The sequence below is a fragment of the Malassezia restricta genome, chromosome VI (genome assembly GCF_003290485.1).
Source record: "Malassezia restricta chromosome VI, complete sequence".
NCBI lineage: Eukaryota > Fungi > Basidiomycota > Malasseziomycetes > Malasseziales > Malasseziaceae > Malassezia > Malassezia restricta.
This window is the reverse complement of record NC_040198.1, coordinates 344,498-363,214: the sequence shown is the minus strand read 5'-3', so window position 1 is coordinate 363,214 and position 18,717 is coordinate 344,498. Positions and strand designations below refer to the sequence as shown.

The 18,717-nt window shown below is 59.3% G+C and overlaps 15 protein-coding genes across 15 annotated transcripts; 8 read left to right on the top strand and 7 right to left on the bottom strand.

Annotated features, from left to right (window-relative positions):
* Positions 1-39: 39 nt before the first annotated feature.
* MRET_3569 (nucleolar protein 14) lies at positions 40-2,782 on the bottom strand (the record flags this gene model as incomplete). Its single annotated transcript, XM_027630196.1, has 2 exons — positions 40-2,075; positions 2,215-2,782. The coding sequence occupies 2 exons, from the start codon at positions 2,780-2,782 to the stop codon at positions 40-42; spliced, it is 2,604 nt and encodes an 867-aa protein (XP_027486092.1).
* A 142-nt stretch (positions 2,783-2,924) lies between these two features.
* On the top strand, positions 2,925-3,522 carry MRET_3568 (NADH dehydrogenase (ubiquinone) 1 alpha subcomplex subunit 13; the record flags this gene model as incomplete). Its single annotated transcript, XM_027630195.1, has 5 exons — positions 2,925-2,937; positions 3,010-3,022; positions 3,057-3,206; positions 3,232-3,373; positions 3,463-3,522. 5 exons carry the CDS (start codon positions 2,925-2,927, stop codon positions 3,520-3,522), a joined length of 378 nt encoding a protein of 125 aa, XP_027485921.1.
* A 91-nt stretch (positions 3,523-3,613) lies between these two features.
* Positions 3,614-6,307, top strand: MRET_3567 (vacuolar protein sorting-associated protein 41; the record flags this gene model as incomplete). The annotated part of the gene is made up of 1 exon (XM_027630194.1): positions 3,614-6,307. The coding sequence occupies one exon, from the start codon at positions 3,614-3,616 to the stop codon at positions 6,305-6,307; it is 2,694 nt and encodes an 897-aa protein (XP_027485902.1).
* Positions 6,308-6,320: 13 nt separating this feature from the next.
* Positions 6,321-7,769, bottom strand: MRET_3566 (DNA damage-responsive protein; the record flags this gene model as incomplete). Its single annotated transcript, XM_027630193.1, has 1 exon — positions 6,321-7,769. One exon carries the CDS (start codon positions 7,767-7,769, stop codon positions 6,321-6,323), a length of 1,449 nt encoding a protein of 482 aa, XP_027485904.1.
* A 60-nt stretch (positions 7,770-7,829) lies between these two features.
* On the bottom strand, positions 7,830-8,816 carry MRET_3565 (large subunit ribosomal protein L5; the record flags this gene model as incomplete). Its single annotated transcript, XM_027630192.1, has 1 exon — positions 7,830-8,816. One exon carries the CDS (start codon positions 8,814-8,816, stop codon positions 7,830-7,832), a length of 987 nt encoding a protein of 328 aa, XP_027486173.1.
* A 124-nt stretch (positions 8,817-8,940) lies between these two features.
* MRET_3564 (U6 snRNA-associated Sm-like protein LSm3) lies at positions 8,941-9,305 on the top strand (the record flags this gene model as incomplete). Its single annotated transcript, XM_027630191.1, has 3 exons — positions 8,941-9,150; positions 9,188-9,241; positions 9,285-9,305. 3 exons carry the CDS (start codon positions 8,941-8,943, stop codon positions 9,303-9,305), a joined length of 285 nt encoding a protein of 94 aa, XP_027486174.1.
* Positions 9,306-9,704: 399 nt separating this feature from the next.
* MRET_3563 (small subunit ribosomal protein S24e) lies at positions 9,705-10,274 on the top strand (the record flags this gene model as incomplete). The annotated part of the gene is made up of 4 exons (XM_027630190.1): positions 9,705-9,707; positions 9,795-10,076; positions 10,118-10,176; positions 10,220-10,274. The coding sequence occupies 4 exons, from the start codon at positions 9,705-9,707 to the stop codon at positions 10,272-10,274; spliced, it is 399 nt and encodes a 132-aa protein (XP_027486175.1).
* A 186-nt stretch (positions 10,275-10,460) lies between these two features.
* Positions 10,461-12,208, bottom strand: MRET_3562 (pyridine nucleotide-disulfide oxidoreductase; the record flags this gene model as incomplete). The annotated part of the gene is made up of 2 exons (XM_027630189.1): positions 10,461-12,031; positions 12,064-12,208. The coding sequence occupies 2 exons, from the start codon at positions 12,206-12,208 to the stop codon at positions 10,461-10,463; spliced, it is 1,716 nt and encodes a 571-aa protein (XP_027486176.1).
* Positions 12,209-12,350: 142 nt separating this feature from the next.
* On the top strand, positions 12,351-12,810 carry MRET_3561 (cytochrome c oxidase subunit 20; the record flags this gene model as incomplete). The annotated part of the gene is made up of 2 exons (XM_027630188.1): positions 12,351-12,422; positions 12,448-12,810. 2 exons carry the CDS (start codon positions 12,351-12,353, stop codon positions 12,808-12,810), a joined length of 435 nt encoding a protein of 144 aa, XP_027486177.1.
* A 5-nt stretch (positions 12,811-12,815) lies between these two features.
* Positions 12,816-13,349, bottom strand: MRET_3560 (ER membrane DUF1077 domain protein; the record flags this gene model as incomplete). The annotated part of the gene is made up of 1 exon (XM_027630187.1): positions 12,816-13,349. One exon carries the CDS (start codon positions 13,347-13,349, stop codon positions 12,816-12,818), a length of 534 nt encoding a protein of 177 aa, XP_027486091.1.
* A 122-nt stretch (positions 13,350-13,471) lies between these two features.
* On the top strand, positions 13,472-14,491 carry MRET_3559 (ribosome biogenesis protein UTP30; the record flags this gene model as incomplete). Its single annotated transcript, XM_027630186.1, has 1 exon — positions 13,472-14,491. One exon carries the CDS (start codon positions 13,472-13,474, stop codon positions 14,489-14,491), a length of 1,020 nt encoding a protein of 339 aa, XP_027485947.1.
* Positions 14,492-14,509: 18 nt separating this feature from the next.
* On the bottom strand, positions 14,510-16,039 carry MRET_3558 (uncharacterized protein; the record flags this gene model as incomplete). The annotated part of the gene is made up of 1 exon (XM_027630185.1): positions 14,510-16,039. One exon carries the CDS (start codon positions 16,037-16,039, stop codon positions 14,510-14,512), a length of 1,530 nt encoding a protein of 509 aa, XP_027485927.1.
* A 123-nt stretch (positions 16,040-16,162) lies between these two features.
* MRET_3557 (UDP-glucose 6-dehydrogenase) lies at positions 16,163-17,599 on the bottom strand (the record flags this gene model as incomplete). The annotated part of the gene is made up of 1 exon (XM_027630184.1): positions 16,163-17,599. The coding sequence occupies one exon, from the start codon at positions 17,597-17,599 to the stop codon at positions 16,163-16,165; it is 1,437 nt and encodes a 478-aa protein (XP_027486139.1).
* Positions 17,600-17,783: 184 nt separating this feature from the next.
* On the top strand, positions 17,784-18,265 carry MRET_3556 (uncharacterized protein; the record flags this gene model as incomplete). Its single annotated transcript, XM_027630183.1, has 2 exons — positions 17,784-17,969; positions 17,996-18,265. 2 exons carry the CDS (start codon positions 17,784-17,786, stop codon positions 18,263-18,265), a joined length of 456 nt encoding a protein of 151 aa, XP_027486138.1.
* Positions 18,266-18,291: 26 nt separating this feature from the next.
* MRET_3555 (HCNGP-like protein) lies at positions 18,292-18,714 on the top strand (the record flags this gene model as incomplete). The annotated part of the gene is made up of 1 exon (XM_027630182.1): positions 18,292-18,714. The coding sequence occupies one exon, from the start codon at positions 18,292-18,294 to the stop codon at positions 18,712-18,714; it is 423 nt and encodes a 140-aa protein (XP_027486141.1).
* Positions 18,715-18,717: the final 3 nt, after the last annotated feature.

Genomic DNA, 18,717 nt, shown 5'->3' with positions numbered 1-18,717 from the left:
GGTAGTGGAGGCAAAATATTTATCTACTATACAAGCGGCCTACTTCTTCCCTGCGCGTTTCTTGATCAGGGCTTTGGCACGGTCGAGCTGCTTTTGTTCTGAGCGTTCCTCCTGAATACCGCCGACAATCTTATCCATTTTCTTCTTGTACGCAGTATCCTCAGCCACACGGCGCTGGTCGCGTTCTTCTGCCAGGAACTGAGCGTCCTTGCGCAGCTCGCGAATGGCTCCTTTACGCTCTTTCTTGAGCATAGCACGCAGCTTGGCAGCCTGTGCACGCTCGGTATCGGGGTCTGTGGCACGCGACGGATCAAACGATTGCTGATCAAACTTGGGCGCGTACGATGAAATCGACAGGGCACGGTGTGCTTGCAGACGCAGAGCGCGGCGCGTAGCATATGCACGTTCCAGTAGACTCCGTACATCGGTGGTCGCAGTGTGCACACATGGCACCAGACTCGGAGCCACGTCTTTGAGACCTGCCTCGCCGATTTCCAGCAAAAACAGCAGGGGCGTAAAAAGCTCCACATATGCTGGGCTGTGCTGGTACAGATGCGCCAAGGACTGCATGAGTTGTGTGCACATGTGCAATAGGTCGGCCTGGTGCTGCGTTGAGAGGGAGCATGAGTCAACGCACAACAGGGACATTTTTTCGCGTGGAACAGCGTCCGATTGGATCGTGAAAGGAAGCGTGTGGGGTGCCTCGAAATCGGGCGTGGGAATGCCGAACTCTTCGGCAAGGGCTTTGACGGGCGAACGACCGTGCATACTCTTGCCGTGGTGCAAGGGCAGAAGCATCGCAGCTATATTGAATAGTGCGTTAAGAGCTTCTGGTACGATACGGCGACTTTCGCGCTGAGCCGACGATACAAGCGAGCACAAGTACAGACCGGAGGCCATGTCGCGCAACGAGCGAATACGCGCATGTGCGAGATATTGCGCCATGAGGAGGTGCATGGGCGTCGCAACAGCGTGCCACTTATCGCTCGTGGGCCAAAGAAGAACACACATACGCAGGAACGCCAGTTCAGAGAGCCGAGGCCACGTCCGAGCATTTGGATCCAAAGCGCCTAGCGCTAGTCCACGCATCAAATTGTGCTGCATCAGAGAGATTTTTGCCACGAAGTGTTCAGCGGCTCGCAGCGGATAGGCGCGTGCAAGTTCGTAAATGTGCAGAACGAGGTCGTTGATCACACGTAGATCATCAGCCTTGGTATCTTGTTGACCGGCGCGGTATAGGACATGATCGACAAGTGCGCCTAAGAACCGCTGCAGCTTGACAGGATTCTCTTCGGCGAGGTTGGGGGCGTGCAGCGTGCGGATGCGCGAGACGACTGTGTGGATCTGCGATGGCTCGATGCGATGCTCGTCCAGCAGGTCCAAGAGGGCGTCGTGGGACGACGGACAGCTAAATGTGAATGGCAACGATGGCACAGGCTCCTTGGGGGTATCGACCTCGTTAGCTGCCTGGTCGACGTCCTCGTCCTCACTCAGGTCAGTATGCTCGCCCATCTCGTCATCCTTCAGCGACATCTCTTCGTCGTCTTCGTCTTCTTTGTCGAGGCCCTGGCCCAATCCAAACTTGGAGCGCATCGTACGTGGCTCTGAGGGCTCTTTCTCGTCGTCGTCGTCGTCCATGGCATAGTCGAGAAGCGGCTCGCCTTCGTCGTTTTCTTCACCACGCATGCGACGTAGACGCGCTGACTCGGCTTCTTGCAGCCGCTTAGCCTGCTCTTCTGCCAGTTCTTCCGCCGACTTGAGTCGATCCTGTGGCTTGGCCCGCCGCTCGTACGCCATTTCACGCACAAAAGCGTCGTACGTATCGCCCTTGTCGGGCTCCGCGGCGGGTGTCTCGGTCGGTTGCTCTGGACGTTGGAACAGGAGCGACCGAATATCGCCGAGCTCCTCGTCCAGCTCCATACGCAGCTCCTCGTCGGCATCCTTGGCCTTTTGGCGTTCGTACTTGGCCAGCTTGGACTTGGCGATCACGTCTTTCATGACTTCATGCTTGCTGCGAGGCGCATCGTCGAATCCAGCAAAGTGCTCGTCATTCGTGACTTGTGCGTCAATATGGCCTGTCGAGTTAGCTCACATTCTGGTCGCGGTCGAGCTCAGTAATCTCCAGTAGAACATGTTGCTGGCATGGCTCTCGATAGGCGCATACAGCTACACAGAAAATGTACTCATCCTCGCTCGCCGTGTATGTATACGTACCTGGATCGTCGTCGTCGTCGTCTTCTGGTGGCACATCGGGCATCTCGTCCAGGCCACTGAGACTTTGTCCAAAGTGCGTCAGGCCCAATTCAGCGTCGTCATCGTTCAAGTCGAACATTGACGTTTTGGGCGCGCGATTCATGCGCTCCTCGGTGAAGCGCTTCAGCATCTTGTCTTCGAGTGAGATGCTGGGGTTGTATTCGCCGAACCGCCGATCCACAAACGACGATGACTTGTGCCGGCGGTCATACTCAGGCAGCAGCTTGGCGCGCCGCTGCTGCAGTGACGCCGACTTGGCATCGGCGGGGCGCCCCACAGCGCCCTTGGTCTTGGTCCCAATGGCCTGGTTTTTGCTGTGGGACACGCGTTCATCAAAGGTATTGAGGTTGGTCATGAGCGACTCCAATCGCTTCCGGCGCTGCTGCGCGCGATACTGCCCAACGCGGCTGTCCTCCGCATCGTGTCGCTTGCCTTTCTTGGGCTTGGGTCCCGTCACACCCGCTGCACGCAAGCCTGAGCGTAGCTGCGCGAGCTGTGAGCCGCCGGTGCCCTTTTTCGATGCCGCCATCCACCTGGGTGCGTGGCGGGTCGCAGGTCCGAAGAAAAAAAACGGCGGTCCCCCGGCACATCACGTGCTCTTGCGCGGGCGTTGCCTAGGCGGTCGTCGGCCAAGAGGCCTCGGCTCCTGTCTGTTTGTCAGCACACTGAGTATGAGCGAGGGTAGTACGTATTCGTGAGACGCGCCGTGAGCGTCATGCTAACCTGCACACACGCCTATGTGCGTGCATGGTACAGTCACATACAAGCAGTACGTATGTCTAAGCCAGGCTCACACGCCGCAGAGATCTTCCCCCTCAGGGCGGCTATGCGCCGATCCGGTACAAGCGCAACCTGCCGGCGCGTGGCCCGAGTGGTGTGATGCTGATGCTGTCGGCTGTCGGCATCACGGCATTTGGGTTCTGGCGCCTGGGCCTCGGCAATGTCGAGAGGCGGTACGTACGATGCACTGACCGACAGTGAACTTGCCCGTGAGCGTGCCTGGAGCCGTATTTACTTGGCCCCGCTGCTTCTTGCTGAGGCAGACCGCGATGCGTACCGTCGTGATCGCGCGTCCGAGCTGCGCGAAAAGAAGCTCATGAAAGACGTCCCTGGCTGGGAGGTATGTATCTACACTCTTCGTATGGAACGCGGTACTGACGCTGTCCCTCGGCCCGTGGCACGATGGTGCCTGGCCGCTGGCACGTACAGGCTGGAAAGAGCGTATACAACTCGAAGCGCTACACGCCCAGTAGCTTTGTCGTTATGTAGACGCCGAAATGCGTTCCGCGGCTCTGTCACCGACGTTGGGAGTGGAGGCCACACCGCAGGGTTCGCTGTCGCCCATGCCTTGTGGCGGAGCATGGGACTCGATGATCGATCGCACGACGAAGATGCGCTGAGTACGACGTCGTCCGATACGCATGAGCCGGCGTTCCATGAAGAGCACATGCAGGCGAGTGTGCGCGACATGACGGTGCGCGACTCGATCAGTGCGATGGCCGTGAGTCGCTCGCATGTGGCGCTGGGCATGCAATCGGGCATGATGTACATTGTCTCGCTTGAGGGCCACCTGGAGAAGGGGTTCCGCTTCCACACGGCGCCGATCCTGGATCTGGTGTTCGACGCGACGGGCGAGTTTGTTGCGAGCGCCGGCATGGACGGCATCGCGGCGATTGCGTCGCTCACGACGTCGGAGCAGTACCAGTTTGACGCGCGGCGTCCCCTGCGTGTGATCCGCCTCGAGCCGCACTTTGCGTCGCGCTCCAGCCGTGCGTTCGTGTGTGGCGGCATGTCCGGCGTCCTGACGTACCGCGAGAAGCGGTGGTTCGGGCACCGCGATGTCGTCCTGCACAGCGACGAGGGCCCGATCTGGGCGCTCGCGTGGCGTGGACGCTGGCTGGCGTGGGCAAATGACCGCGGTGTGCGTGTCGCGCATGCTCAGACACACGAGATGATCACGCTGATGCCGACGCCCGACGACGCGCCGCGCCCAGAGCTGGCCCGGTGCACGTTGGCATGGCGCGATGCGAGCACGCTTGTCGTGGCCCACGGCGACCGCATTACGATTGCACGGATCTGCGAAGCGAGTGACTCGCACTTTGTCGAGGTGACGGACATTTTGCAGCTGGACTGCCTCGTCGCAGAGATGGCATGCACGCCTCAGTCGATGTTCATTCTTGCGTGTGTCGAATACGACGACGGCGTCGCGCCCGAGCTGCGCTGCGTGAGTTGGCAGGGCGAGGAGCTGAGCAGTGATGCGCTGGATATGCAGCGGAGTCGGTGCATGAATGACTGGCACATGTGCATGGCGCAAGAAGTTCGGTATGATCCTCTTCGGCAACACGACATGCGCCGCCCTGTGTTGTACGTGGCGTCGCCGCGGCAACTGAGCGTGCTGCGCCCGCGGGATGAGCGCGACCATATTGCCTGGCTTCTCGCTCGGCGCGCGTACCGCCAGGCGCTCGAGGCGCTCGAGGCGCTGGGCAGTGCACCGGCGGCTGCGTTGGGATACGACGTCGCTGCGATTGGGCGTGAGTATCTTTGGTACCTCATGGAGGAGCGTGGCGCGTATGCGGAGGCCGCCGCGCTCATGCCGCTGCTGCTCCGGACCGACCGAGGCGCGTGGGACACGTTTGTGTGCTGCTACCTCGAGCGGCACCAAGTGGATGCGATACTCCCGCACATTCCGACGCAGGACCCCCAGCTGAGTGAGATGGTGTACGATCTCGTGCTGGTGCATCTGCTGCAGCACGATCCCACGCAGCTGTTGGCGACGCTCCGCGCATGGCCGAGTCACATCTACTCGAAGCAGGCGGTGGCTGCGGCGATCGGCGATCACGCACGAAACAGCCGCACGCTGCTCGAGTGCCTCGCACAGCTGTACATGGCCGCACATCAGCCCGGCAAGGCTCTGACGTACTACATGCGCCTGCGTGATCCATGCGTGTTTGATCTCATTCGCGAGTACGATCTGCTGATCGATGTGCAGCACCACATCGGCACGCTCGTCGAGCTCGATCAGGAATGCGCCGGCTCCACTGAGCCGCGCTCCAGCGCGCTTATGCCGCTGCTCGTGCCATATACCCACTCGATTCCCATCCAGCGCGCCATGGCGCAGCTCGAGCCCTATCCGTGGTACGCGTACTTGTACTTGGACGCCTTGTACGAGCGTGATCCATCGCTCGTGACCCACTATGCCATGGACCTGCTGAGGCTGTACTGCCGCTTTGACTATGCCCGACTCATGCCGTTTCTGCGCACGATGAGCTCGGCGTACTCACTCAAAGACGCCTACGACGTCTGCGAGACCTACAGCTATGTGCCGGAAATGGTGTTCCTGCGCGGCCGAACGGGCGATGTCGTGGGCGCCTTGCAGCTGATCCTGGAGCGCCTCCAGCATGTCGACATGGCGCTGGACTTTGTGCGGCAGCAGGACGACGCGGAGCTCTGGGACACGCTGCTGGCCTATTCACAGGACAAGCCGGCCTATATCCGCGGCTTGCTCGAGCAGGCCAGCGGCGAGATTGACCCTGTCCGCATCATCCGCCCTATCCAGGACGGCCTCGAGATACCCGGCCTACGTCCCTCGCTGATCAAGATCTTTCACAACTTCCATGCGCAGCATGCGCTGCTGGGCGTGGGCCTGGCTGTCCTGCAGCGTGATGCGTACGAGCGCCTCGCCGAGTACGACACAGCCTGTCAGGCGGCGCTCGTCTGCGACGCACGCACCCTGTGTACCGTGTGCCTCCAGCCGCTTCTTGCTGCGGCGGTGCCCATCGTCTTGTTCTTGTGTCGCTTGCATGCGGCCCACCTGACCTGCGTCACGTCCGCTTCCATGCCGCCACTCCCACCGGCCGTTTTCGCACCCGTGCATGAAACGACGACGCAGCAGTACCGGCGCACTCGAGCGACCACGGACCTGACTCGCTCGCCGGGGCGAATAGCCCAGGAACGTGCGGACCGACGTGCGTGGCTCTATGCACGACAAGCGCGACGCCTCGTGCGTGGATGCCCAGCCTGTGCCGAGGCACAGCGCGATCGCCTGGCTGACTAGGATAGGGTATAGACTACGTACAGAAGGCTACTGGCGGCTCGACGGCAGGAATGTGTCCCCAGACAAAGTGGTCTGCCTCGAAACAGGCGCGCACGTCGTCAGGCAGGGCCTGGCTCTCGATGCGCTGGTCATCAAAGACGTCGGTGTGCGCCTGAGTGACGGGCGCCGATGCGGGTGGGGGCACAGAGGCCTGCGTAGATGGCGTCCCGAAAGCGGGGGCCTGACCAAAAGCCGATGGCGGCACCGATGCCGGGCCTGGGGCGGACGGTGCGCCAAAGGCGGATGGCTGGGATGAGCTTCCCGACGCGGACGATGGTGCCGAGGCGCCGAAAGCGGACGGCTGCCCAAATGCCGAGGGCTGGCCAAAAGCGGATGGCTGCCCAAACGCTGATGGCTGCCCAAACGCTGACGGCTGCCCAAACGCTGATGGCTGACCAAACGCCGAGGGCTTGGCCGCGGACGCGAACGCCGATGGCTGCGCACTCGATCCAAAAGCAGACGGTGCAGCTGCCTTTCCAAAGGCGGACGGTGCAGCTGTCGATCCAAACGCCGATGGCTGACCGAATGCTGATGGGGTAGACGCAGTGCCGAACGCAGATGGTGTACCAAAGGCAGAAGGCTTCGCTGCCGCGCCAAAAGCCGATGGCTGCGACGTGGATCCGAAGGAAGAGGTCTGGGCGGCACGGCCGAAAGCAGATGGCTGCCCAAACGCAGCAGGTTGACCAAACGTAGAGGCTTGACCAAACGCAGAAGCTTGACCAAACGCAGAAGGCTTGGCCGCAGCGCCAAACGCAGAGGGTTGACCAAACGCAGAGGGTTGACCAAAGGCGGATGGCTTTCCGACCGATCCAAACGCAGACGGCTGAGATCCAAAAGCAGATGGTGCCCCAAAGGCACTGGGCGGGGCCGCAGCACCAAAGGCCGAGGAAGGCGGCTGCGCCGCGGATCCAAACGCGGATGCGCTCGACGAAGCCGCGCCAAACGCTGGCATGGCAGGCTGCAGCGTCTGCTTGTACTGTTGCCGGTTGGCTATCGCCTTCTGCAAAGCATTTTGCGGATGCATACTCGCATTCTGGTACATCTGCTCCGCACTGAGCGTTTGTGTTTGTACATGCTGCAGATAGGCTGCCTCCTGTCCGCTTTGCTTGGCCTGGTACGCCAGGACACGATCTTCATCTGGACTCACATCCACACCTTCAATCAAATTAGGCTCACCGCGCGCAGGCGCATAGCACGACAGATGCCATATCGGACGGCCCTGCGCGCCCATATCCGTACTAATGCCCTCCTTGGTCAGCACAATCTCCGGCTCAGGCGCACTTGTCGTCTTGGCTTTCGATCCAAACGCAGAGAATGTCGACGGCTCGCCAAACGCACTAGTGCGTGCCTGAGCAGGATGCTCATTTCGGCAATGGCTGCCGAAGCGGCATCGCCCCTGCAAGAAAAACTGGCACACTGCCATGCCGTAGGGAGAAACGTGCGGCGCGTGGAGGTCTTTCTTGGGAGGATGGGAACTATGTCTCTACAAAGCGACGGTGCCACGACGTACAAACGGCAGGCCCAGGCCGCTCAGCAGCGTGCGAGCGCGCTCCGTCGCACGGCGGCCACGCTGGTTCGTGACGCAGTCTACTTGGAATCCGTAGCGACGGCCGGGGTATTGATCCAGATTGACTTCCACCTGGGGAAAGAGCGGCATCGCTTCTGGTCCCATGCCGAACGTGACAACACCACTCACAGCCGCGGGACTCAGCAGCGGCTGTGTCGCAGGAGGGAGCGGCAAGCCGGCAAAGCCACGCAGACGCGGAAGCACGAACGTCGTAAGTGTCTCGATGAACTCGTACGCCACGTCGTCGTACATGACAGCCTGCACGCCCACCGGCATACCCGCACGGAGCCGGAACGAGGCAGCACCCTGCTTGGCACGCAGCACTTGAAGATAGCCGTAGCGTGCCGAGGGACCGGCCGTCTCGGGCGAGCTACCAGCGGCTGGGTCCGCCAACGATCCCAGCACAGGCAGGCCCGTGATCGCCCGCATTTGGCCGAGCAGAGGCAGCAGGGCTTGCTTATTCGTGATGGCCTCGCGACAAAAAGCCGTGAAGATAATTCGGTCAATACGCGGGATATCATGCTCAATGTGCCGCGACATGCTCAATGGCTTGTGCAGAGGCACGAGCGGTCGGTTACCGAGCTGAGCGCGAGCAGGGCGGTTGGCGTGATACGGCGAGTCATTCGACCACCGGCGGCTACGATCATTCGTTCCGTCGCCTGGCGAGTCTTTGGAAGACGCGGATGGACCGGTGGGCTCGTACATCATGTACATCATATCCGCGGCCAGCGTACGCTCATAGTGCTCGCGCAAGCGGCTCTTTTGCATTTCGCCCACAACCAGAGGTGGCCAAGGCAGCTGATTCCGCGATGGCACATAGTCCAAGTGCGCCATGCGAGACATGTGTATGCCTCGTCTCATGATCGACGAGGGCGCGCCGTGACCTAGACACGCTCGCAGCATACCGAGAAGGAACGGAAAATTCGTGTGGAACCCAAGACGGCGTCGTCCGCCCACCACCCTTTTGCTTATGTAATGGTGGCCTGCCCGTCGATCGCCGCTGCCTTGCACGACCACCACCCACAACATGGCGGATATCGGAGCGGGGATCCATGAGCCATTTGATTTGATCCGTTTCTCATTGAGCGAGCCTGTTCTTGTGAAGCTGCGTGGGGATCGAGAAATGCGTGGCATTCTGCACGCATACGACGGACATATGAATTTGATGCTGGGCGACGTGGAAGAGACGATTTACGAGGTGCATGTGGAAGAAGACACAGGTGCTGAGACGGTGAAGGTAGGTACCCCTTTTTGCTATGTTGCTTACATGACAGGCCATCAAGCGCAACTCGGACATGATGTTTGTGCGTGGTGACGGCGTCATTCTGGTACGTACACGCTATGGCGCAAAAGAGCTCTTCTAACGTGCAGGTCTCTCCACCCAAGATGTAGCAGCGTCCAAGGAAAGCTTATCGAGTACAGTGCGGATACCAGGCGTGCAGCGGATAGAACCTTAGCTATATACCACGATGTCACTAAAGAAGGGCCATTGGGAACCCAGTCCGCATTGCCACGGCTACGAATAAGGCGTGCACTCATTGTCACCGTCGCAGCGCCGTCGGTGTGCGCTACGGTGCGAAAGGACCGCCGCCTCGGCTGGCGGGGCGTGTCCCAAGGCTCACGCGGGCGGCACCAAGTGGAGGTGCACGCATCGGCGACCCCCTTCATAGTCATGTGATAATATAGTTGAACACGTGATTTATAGGCAGAGGGCGGCACCAGGGCGACGAGTGTAGGCAAGGCGAAGAAGCAGGTCACTAGCGCTTGTCTTGCCTCACGTCGTCACACAAGATGGTGAGTACTACAGCGTGTGCGCGGAGCGTGTGCAACGTCACGGCTCTTTGCACCATGTCATACTGTGAGCATGTACTAACTTACTAGGATCCGAACTCGCCCATTACTCTGCGGACCCGCAAGTTCATCAGCAACCGTCTGCTTCAGCGCAGGCAGATGGTCCTTGAGGTGATCCACCCCGCTCGTCCGAATGTGTCGAGGTCCGAGCTCCAAGAAAAGGTGGGCGAGCTCTATAAGACGCCCAAGGAGCAGGTCTCTGTATTCGGCATGCGCACGCACTTTGGTGGCGGCCGCTCGACGGGCTTTGCTCTCGTGTACGACAGCAAGGATGCCGTGCAGCGCTTCGAGCCTACCTACCGCCTCGTCCGCGTATGTATGGACCAGCATGCAATGTATACTAACAGTGACAGAACGGTATTGTCCCCAAGGTCGAGAAGCCATCGCGCAAGCTTCGGAAGGAGCGTAAGAAGTACGTGAGACATGTTGCGTGTAAGTGTACTAACGCCTATCAGCCGTGGCAAGAAGGTCCGCGGTACCAAGAAGGCCGGTGGCGACAAGAAGAAGTAAAGGTGTTTTCTTCTTGCTATGCATTATTGTTTGCAGCTGATACTCGACCCCAGCCAACGTGTTATCGGCTCTGTATCGTCCCTCTATACTCTGAACATGTTCCTTTTACAGGTATAAAAAGGCTGGTATGTAGAGGCACAGTTATGAATCATCGACTTGGCCGTCCTCTACGTTCGCGCGCACACATTATGCGTGCAAGTCTGACGTATCGGCGAGAGCCATGCGCCAAGCATGCGTCGGCTCCATGTCCTCACTTTGCTTGGCATTCATAGTGATGGTTGGCCGCACAGGCTCGCCCGGAACGGACGTGTCGCGTTCAGGAGCGCCCTGTACAAGCAGCTTGTCCAGCCCAATCGACAGCTTGAGCAGGGGCGGACCGGGCTTGAACGAGTCCAGCGGAATGGTGTCCGTTGGCGCCAGTGGCCCATCATCCGACTCCTTCGTTGACCTGACGCGCAGAATGTCGCGCAGGATATTTTCTGCGGCGACTTCGGCCATGAACCATGCCTGATATCCAGCGTTGAGGGCGCCAAAAGCATCTGCGACGTCGCCAATGGCATATATGTTCTTAAAATGGGGCGGCATCGAGTGACCCTCACCTACCGTGCGATGCAGTCCCTCCGACTTTTTGTCGAGAAAACAGTCGCAGTCAATGCATGGGGGCACCATGGAAAAGGGCTGGGGCACAGCCTCTTCAGGTGTCGGCTGCATGACCTGGAGACTTGGCAAGACGCGCACTAGACGCGAGTCGGGATTCACACTGCCTGGGGAAAACTCGGCCATGATCTCTGAATTCGGATGCTGACCCGTGCACATGAGCAGCAGATCACACTCAAGCTCAAGGCCCAGCGTGGTGCGCACCTGTTGACGCGGAGCACTGGCGATCGTATCCATTGTGTCCTTGGGCACGTCAGACGCCATTGACGTGTCGGCGATCTGACGAATGTTGCTGCCCAACGGGCATCCCTCGGCCGTCGCTAGGCGGTGGCCCAACACGACATGAACGCCGAGGTCCAACAGCTCTTTGTGCACGATTTCATGAATGCGGACATCAAAGTTGGGTAGGAGTTGCTGTCGTGAATGAATCAGGGTAATGTTCTTCGACGTGCCACGCTTCTTGCACTGACTGGCGATGTCCGTGGCCATTTCGACGCCAAGGGCGCCGCCGCCAATGATGATAATATCTCGACTTGCATCGATGCGCTTTTGATTCACTTTCATCCATGCAATGCCTTCCTTCTTTGTGTACGTTTCGTGTCGCAGTGGGTCCGGCATGTGCGAGCCAAGAGCATACACAAGATGCGTGTAGGGAATATCAATTGTGTCCAGTGACCAAAGCGGATGCTTCGCGCTCGAGTCGCTGGGATTCTGCTTGACAGTCACGTACGAGTCGCGAATCCTCTCGACCTGCCCACACACCACAAGATGCGGCTCTGCGTATGCGTACGGATCACTCGCCACATCTTCTTCGTTCGGGTCCGCGGTGGCGGTCGGTTTATGCGCTTGCGCCGAGCCGACATGAAGATTGTTTGAGATCAGATCGCTCACATTCATGAAAATGGCATGGGTATCACCACGAGCCTGGCTGGCCGATTCGTCTTCCTTGCTTTGTGTTGCGACGCGGTCCGGCCCAGACGAGGCCGCCTTTTTCAGACGGCGCCCACGAACCGGTGCGTCAGAAAAGATGGAAGTGTATGGTATAAATGCTTTGTGTTCATGGCCGGGTACAATGTTGTAGCGCGGGAACACGTAGAGGTCTAGAGAAGGGTAAGTACATGAGGTGACGTACGATTAAAGTGTGTGTTGCGCTCGATCAAAATCACTCGATGAGTGGGCGGTAATTTTCGGGCGAGCACCATCGCAGCATGCGAGCCTCCATAGCTTCCTCCTAGCACCAGGACATTTTTCACGTTATGATCCGGTACAGGTTCCATGGCTTCGAATGGCGACCCAACGGTGTAGGTGGAAAAAGCTCGTCGGAGCCCAACGCACCTAAATCCTAATCAGATAAACGGGTTCGTCCTGTGAACCAAATTAGTCATCATGCCAAGGGTGAGCGCCGCTGGAGAGCTACAGATGGCTACGCGTGGCTGGACTCCTTCAATGACAGAGGCAACGCCTTCGCGGCTGGTAGACATTCCATTGGAGGTATGTGTAGAGCTGATTGACGTAGACCACGAAGAAGCCGAGCTATACCGATGCGCTGAGACAATTTTCGCTGACCAACGAATTGCAGCGCCTGCCACACGTACCATGTGCGCGCACGACGCTGCTCATGGGCATGGCGACAGGGGCCGCCGTTGGCACGATCCAGGTGATATTTGGACGAGGAATCATGCGATCCATGAACTGGGCCGTGGGGTCCTTTGTGTGTATCTCGGTGCTAGGATGGTATGTGGTATGCAGCTCACCGGCAGGGAGACATGTCGTCGATCGCACGCGGCCGAGCAGGCGCGCATGCATGACATTATTGTACAGCACGAAAAGCGACTGGAAAGTCGTAGTGACCATGTACAGACATCTGAACCAGGCATGAGCCGACTACATAGCTAGACTAGCAGACACCTCCAGGGGTATTGGTGCCTCGTACCATGCGAGCCAGTCGCTGCTTTCGGTCGGAAGTAGGCCCATGTTCCAGCATTTGTATACACCGAGTGCCACACCCATCAGGTGGCATAGGACAAATACGATCATTTGTGGGAGAAGCGAGTGCGTCGGCGAGCGATAGGGGGCAAACGCATGGTTCATCGAGGTGATGCCCTTGAGGGGGTTGGTGATCATCATGGCCACGACCATCATGCTGAAAATTTGCACGCTACTACCACTCATCCACATCATCATCATGTTCATGGGCAAAGTCTTCGCCGGAGACATGGCGAGCTCCCACGCCTTGGCCTGCTGAATGCCCGATGTCTCCACGACACCGACTTTTTTCGAGCTGCTATGCTCGTACTTGGACATGGTTTTCGGATCCATGTATCCAATCAGCGCATCAGGTATAGCGGACAGCTTTGTGACGCTGGGCTCGATGCTGTCGTACCGGACAGACCATGACGAAAGTGGCGACGACGACATGCTCTGGGGACAAGGGACGCGCGGTACGACGTGGTGCCTCTCCGTGACGGAGCGCATAATTCCCCGTTAATGCATGATGCCAGAAAAAAAATGGGCCCTCGTTTCTCTTTTTTGCTACAGCCATGCCACCGACGCGCGCAGGAACCAAGCGCGTGGCCAAGGAGCCCGCCAAGAAGCGCACAGAGGGGAAGGAGCCGGCTCCAAAGCGTAGCAAGGCCCAGAATGTGGCGCCTACGCTGATTAGCGACCGAGTTGATGCCGCACAGGTGCTCAAAGCCTGCAAGGCCCTAGCTGCCTATACCGAGCGTCGGCGGCAGGGCGGCGGCGAAAATGAGCTGCCGATCGGCCCGAGTGTGTCCAAGGACACGGATCACACGGTATTCCTGCAAATCACGGTAAAGCAGCTGGATACGAAGCGCAAGGTGAAGCCAGCGCGCATTCCGCTGGCGCACCCGCTGCTGGATGCTGATGCGAGTGTGTGTCTACTCACCAAGGACCCACAGCGCGAGTACAAGGACCTACTGATGGAGAAAAGCATTACGACGGTCAACCGCGTGGTCGGTGTGGAGAAGCTCAAAGGCAAGTTCCGTCCGTTTGATGCGAGGCGTCAGCTTGTGCGAGACCATGACCTGTTTCTCGCTGACGAACGCATTGTAGCCATGCTGCCGAAGCTGTGTGGCAGTGTATTTTACAAGGACCGCAAGTTCCCCGTGCCTATCGATCTAACCAACAAGAAGCACTTGGCCGAGACGATTGACCGGGCGATCGCGTCCACGTACTATTTGCAAAACAAGGGCTCGTGCAGCACCGTCAAGGTGGGATTTCTGCATCGGCATACACCAGCTGAGCTCGTGGAGAATGTGGCATTGGCTTTGCCGTCGATTGTATCGCGTATTCCAGGCAAATGGGCGAATGTGCAGAACGTGGAGCTCAAGACGGGCAAGAGTGCGGCTCTTCCCATTTGGAACTGCCGCCTGAGCGAGGGCGAAGGCGACGGCGTCCGCTGGACTCTCTCGGCAGACGACCGCGCCGACGACGACGACCAGGAGGAAGAGGACAATGACGAGGAAGAGGACAACGGCGACAAAGAGGAGGCAGAGACGGCGCCGAAGCCCAAGTCGGGCAAGCGCAGGGCCAAGTAGTTGTATAGTGCTACGTGTTTACAGCTTGGCTCTGGGATGCAGGACCATGGCAGGAAGAAAGGGGTCGTCTTCGTCGGCATCGGACGGCTCGTCCTTCATGTCCGACGGCTCGGTGGGCACACGGACGGTGGACATGGGCGCCAGGCGGCGCTGCAAGTCCTTGAGCTTCTTGCTCGTGGGTGTCCACGCAGCATAGTCTTTGATCATGATCCGGATATCTTTCATGAAAAAGTGGCGGATGACGCTGTCTTCGAGCAGGCCACGCAGACTCCACGGCAGTTCGTACGAGTTCCAGCGCTGTGGGGCATACGGCATGCCCACCAAGGGCACTTCGGAAGCGCCAGACGATTTGGGTGAGTACGTCTCGAAAAGGTACTGGGTGGCCATGTCGTATACACGCGGCTCCAAGTACAGGTTCGTGTGGCCCTGGCCGGTGTACAGGGGTCCTGCCACAGACGCACTCAAGAGCGTGAGCAGGTTGTGGTCGTGGAAGCCACAGTTGCGAATCAGGACACATAGGGCAATGAGCATGATCAAAAAGTCCTTTTGTGGGAAGGCTATCCCGTCCACGTACACGGCCCGTAAAATCGACGGATGCGCGGCGCACGAGAACAGTGCGCTGTACAGCGGCACGACATTATCATCCACGGATCCGATGTGCACGCACTTGACACCAGCAGCAAGGATGCGCCGGTACGCCGCCCGATGAGCGATGGAGACGACAGAGTCGGAAGCCTGGAAGTCAAAGAGCTCCCGGGCGGCGTCCGTCTCGAAGTAGCTGAGGTACGATGAAGTCATCATGTTTTTCACATGCAGGAATGGGCCTTGGAAGATGCCACACATGGTCAGCTGGCATAGGCGCGCACGCTCCGGATTCACTAGGCCCTTGTCGAGCAGATGTGCTAGAAGGAACGTCGACACGATCGCGCCTTGGCTGTGTGCGACCACAAACACGGCCTCAGCCTCGCGAAGCGCATTCACCCACTTTGCATTTTGGGCGATGGCTGCCAAGAATGCATCCGCACGGTCTCGTACGCATCCATCGTGTTGAATCGCAATTTCCGTAATGGCATCAGGGCTCAGGTGCACCCCTGCCTCCTCGTACTTGCGCCGAATGGACTCGGACATCATCGATGCAAACAACGCCGACGTACCGATAGGCACGCCTATGATATTTTTGAGGATGCTTTGTGCGTACCAACCGTGCACGCCGATCACCACGATCTTGCTTGCCTGGCGGTATCCGCGAAGATGCGCCAAGCGTGTGTTGCCCAGCAGCCGGTACATGCGCGGCATCGTTTGCTCGTGCAGCTTGTGCAAATGCGGCACAGACGAGCCGCTCTCTGACTGCTTGGGCAGCTCGCGCGGAACTCGCCGCGCTCCTGGCAGGAGGCCGCTCATCAGGTACTTGGTTTGTCCCCACACGCCCGTGCGAGGTAGCCACACACGCGGTGGACGCTCCAACGAGTCTTCAAAGTGGGGTAGTACGATATTCTCCCTACGAGCTGGCTGTATCGGCGCGTCAGCGCCTCGGGACGTCTCCGACATGGAGGCAGGGAACAGCGTCCACCGCCGCCACCATGTCACGCCCCGCCGTTGTGGAGACCCCAACCGCCCCTGGCTCATCACCACGTGGTTTTGGTTCCGACACAGCATGCGCGCTACGTTTGCCTATACCCACACATTGTCCTGCAACTCGGGACCTTGACCGACGGAGTGCACCTTGAATCCGATCTTTTTCAGTTCCGCAATGTTGAGCACGCGGCGTCCGTCAAAGATCACGGCCGGCTTGCGCATCACATTGTAGACGAGAGACCAGTCAATCTGCTTAAACTCGTCCCAGTCCGTAGCAATCACCACGGCCTCTGCGTCGTGGCACGCATCCAGCGCGGTGGGGCACACCGAGATGGCATCCTCCAGCGCCCGACGATCATCCACAACGCCAGGCTCCGACAAGTCAAGGTAGATTTGCTCGCGCTTAACCTTCGGATCGTAAATCGCAACGTGGGCGCCCTCTTCGCGGAAGTGCTTGCACAGCGAAATAGCCGGGGACTCGCGCGTGTCGCCTGTGTCCTTTTTGAAGGCAAAGCCTAGGAGAGCCAGACGCTTGGCCGTGACCGTGTTAAAGAGCGTCTGCACCACCTTTTTCGCGAAACGGGACTTGGAAAACTCGTTCATAGTGATCACTTGGCGCCAGTACTCGGCTACCTGAGGCAGGCCGAGGCTCTCGCTGAGGTATGACAAGTTGAGGATATCTTTTTGGAAGCAGCTACCACCGAATCCGACACTTGCGCGCAAAAAGTGCGGGCCGATACGACGGTCCAAGCCACATGCATGCGCGACCTCGTCGACATTCGCGCCCGTGGCCTCGCAGATAGCCGAGATGGCATTGATCGACGAGATGCGCTGCGCCAACAAGGCATTGGCAGCGAGCTTGCTGAGCTCGCTACTCCAGAGACCCGTGTGCAGGATGCGTTCCTCCGGCACCCAGTGGTGGTACAGGCCACTCAGTAACTGTGCCGCTTTGCGTCCCGCGGGCGTGTCGAGATTGCCGATAAGCACGCGGTCTGGATTCAGTAGGTCCTGAATCGCTGTGCCCTCCGACAAGAACTCGGGGTTCGACAGGATCTGGAACTCGACGCCCGGCTTGCAGTTCGACTCGAGGATGGCGCGCATGGACGCAGCCGTGCGGCACGGCACCGTCGACTTTTCCACGATGATTTTAGACGTCTTGGCGACGGACGCAATGCGGCGCGTCGACGCCTCGACATAGCGGAGGTCGGCCGCGTAGCCACTGCCGACACCCGACGTCTTGGTCGGCGTGTTGACACTCACAAACACAATCTGTGCCTCTTCAATCGCACCGTCGATATCGGTCGTGAAGAACAGATTACGACCACGGCACTCACGCACGACGTCCACAAGACCCGGCTCAAAGACGGGCAGCTGCCGGAAATCTTCCGAGTTCCACTGTGCGATGCGCTGCGTATTCACATCCACGATCGTGACCTTGATCTCAGGGCACTGCTGCGCAATGATAGAGCATGTCGGACCACCGACATACCCCGCACCGATACAGCAGATAGATGTGACTTTATCAGGGACCATGCCAGGTATCCAACGCGCACGTAACGGGCGGAGTCAGAGAAACCCCCGTGTGGGAGGCCAGTGGCGTCATGACAACGTGGCCCCTTCGTCCACGTGGGGCTGCCCCGTGCGAGCGGGCGCCACGGCGCACGTGCTCCACAGGGGCGAGACCCCCGTCCACCAACCAACGGCGAGCGACGGGTCCATGGCAGCGCCTGTCGTAGACGCGTCCTGGGAGCGCGTCGATGCCTTTGAGCCGCCGCCCATGGAGCAGGAGGGTGCGTGGGAACTTGTAGAAGACACATCGGAGCTCATTGTGCTGGATTTGGCGCAGGCCGAGAGTGCCTCATCGCAAGCGCCGACTGCGCCAGGCACCGATGTTGTGCTGACGGTATGTGTCGCCGACTAATGTGCCAGGGACTGGAGACACCGACGCCCATGATCAAGGTCGGTGATACTGTCATGCTCGGTGTGCATGACGAGCTGCTGGGCAGTGAGATGGTGCTGGAACGGACCGCTGACGCGCTCACACCGCTCGGTCCCTTGGACGGCAGTCGTCCCAGTGGCGCGAGCAGCACATCCACACGACGCATCACATTCACGCCAGCACGACGCACCACGCATCAGGTCCCCGCACCCGAGGTAGAAGAGGAGGATATGCCCCTGGCATGGCAGGCCCCTGTATAGAAAAAGGCTGTTTCTCTCCTCCACTCATGTCCCACGACGACAGCGGACCACAGTGTCACCTCGAAGCGAGCGTACCGCCGTTTCTGCGCCCACCGCCGCGGAGCGACGCCGATCCGACGTGGGGTCTGGGCACCGAAACGACCGCGGAGGCTGATCCCGCGCTTCAGTCCAAGTTGGCGCATTTTCACGACTTGAAAGCGCGAGACATACACGTCAATGAGGCCTTGGCCCGCAATCGAGCGTTTCATAACCCACACATCAGCGCCAAGCTAGTCGAATGGACGGGCATCGATGAGTATGGCAGCCATCACGCGCGCGGCACGCGGCCCAAGGACGTGGCGGATGAATTTGCCCGGCAACACGGCTCGCCCTCCGCTCTGGCAGAAGCGCAAAGGCGCGACATCGAAGAGCGCAGGCGCCAACGCACGCGCATTGATTTCACGCGGTAAATG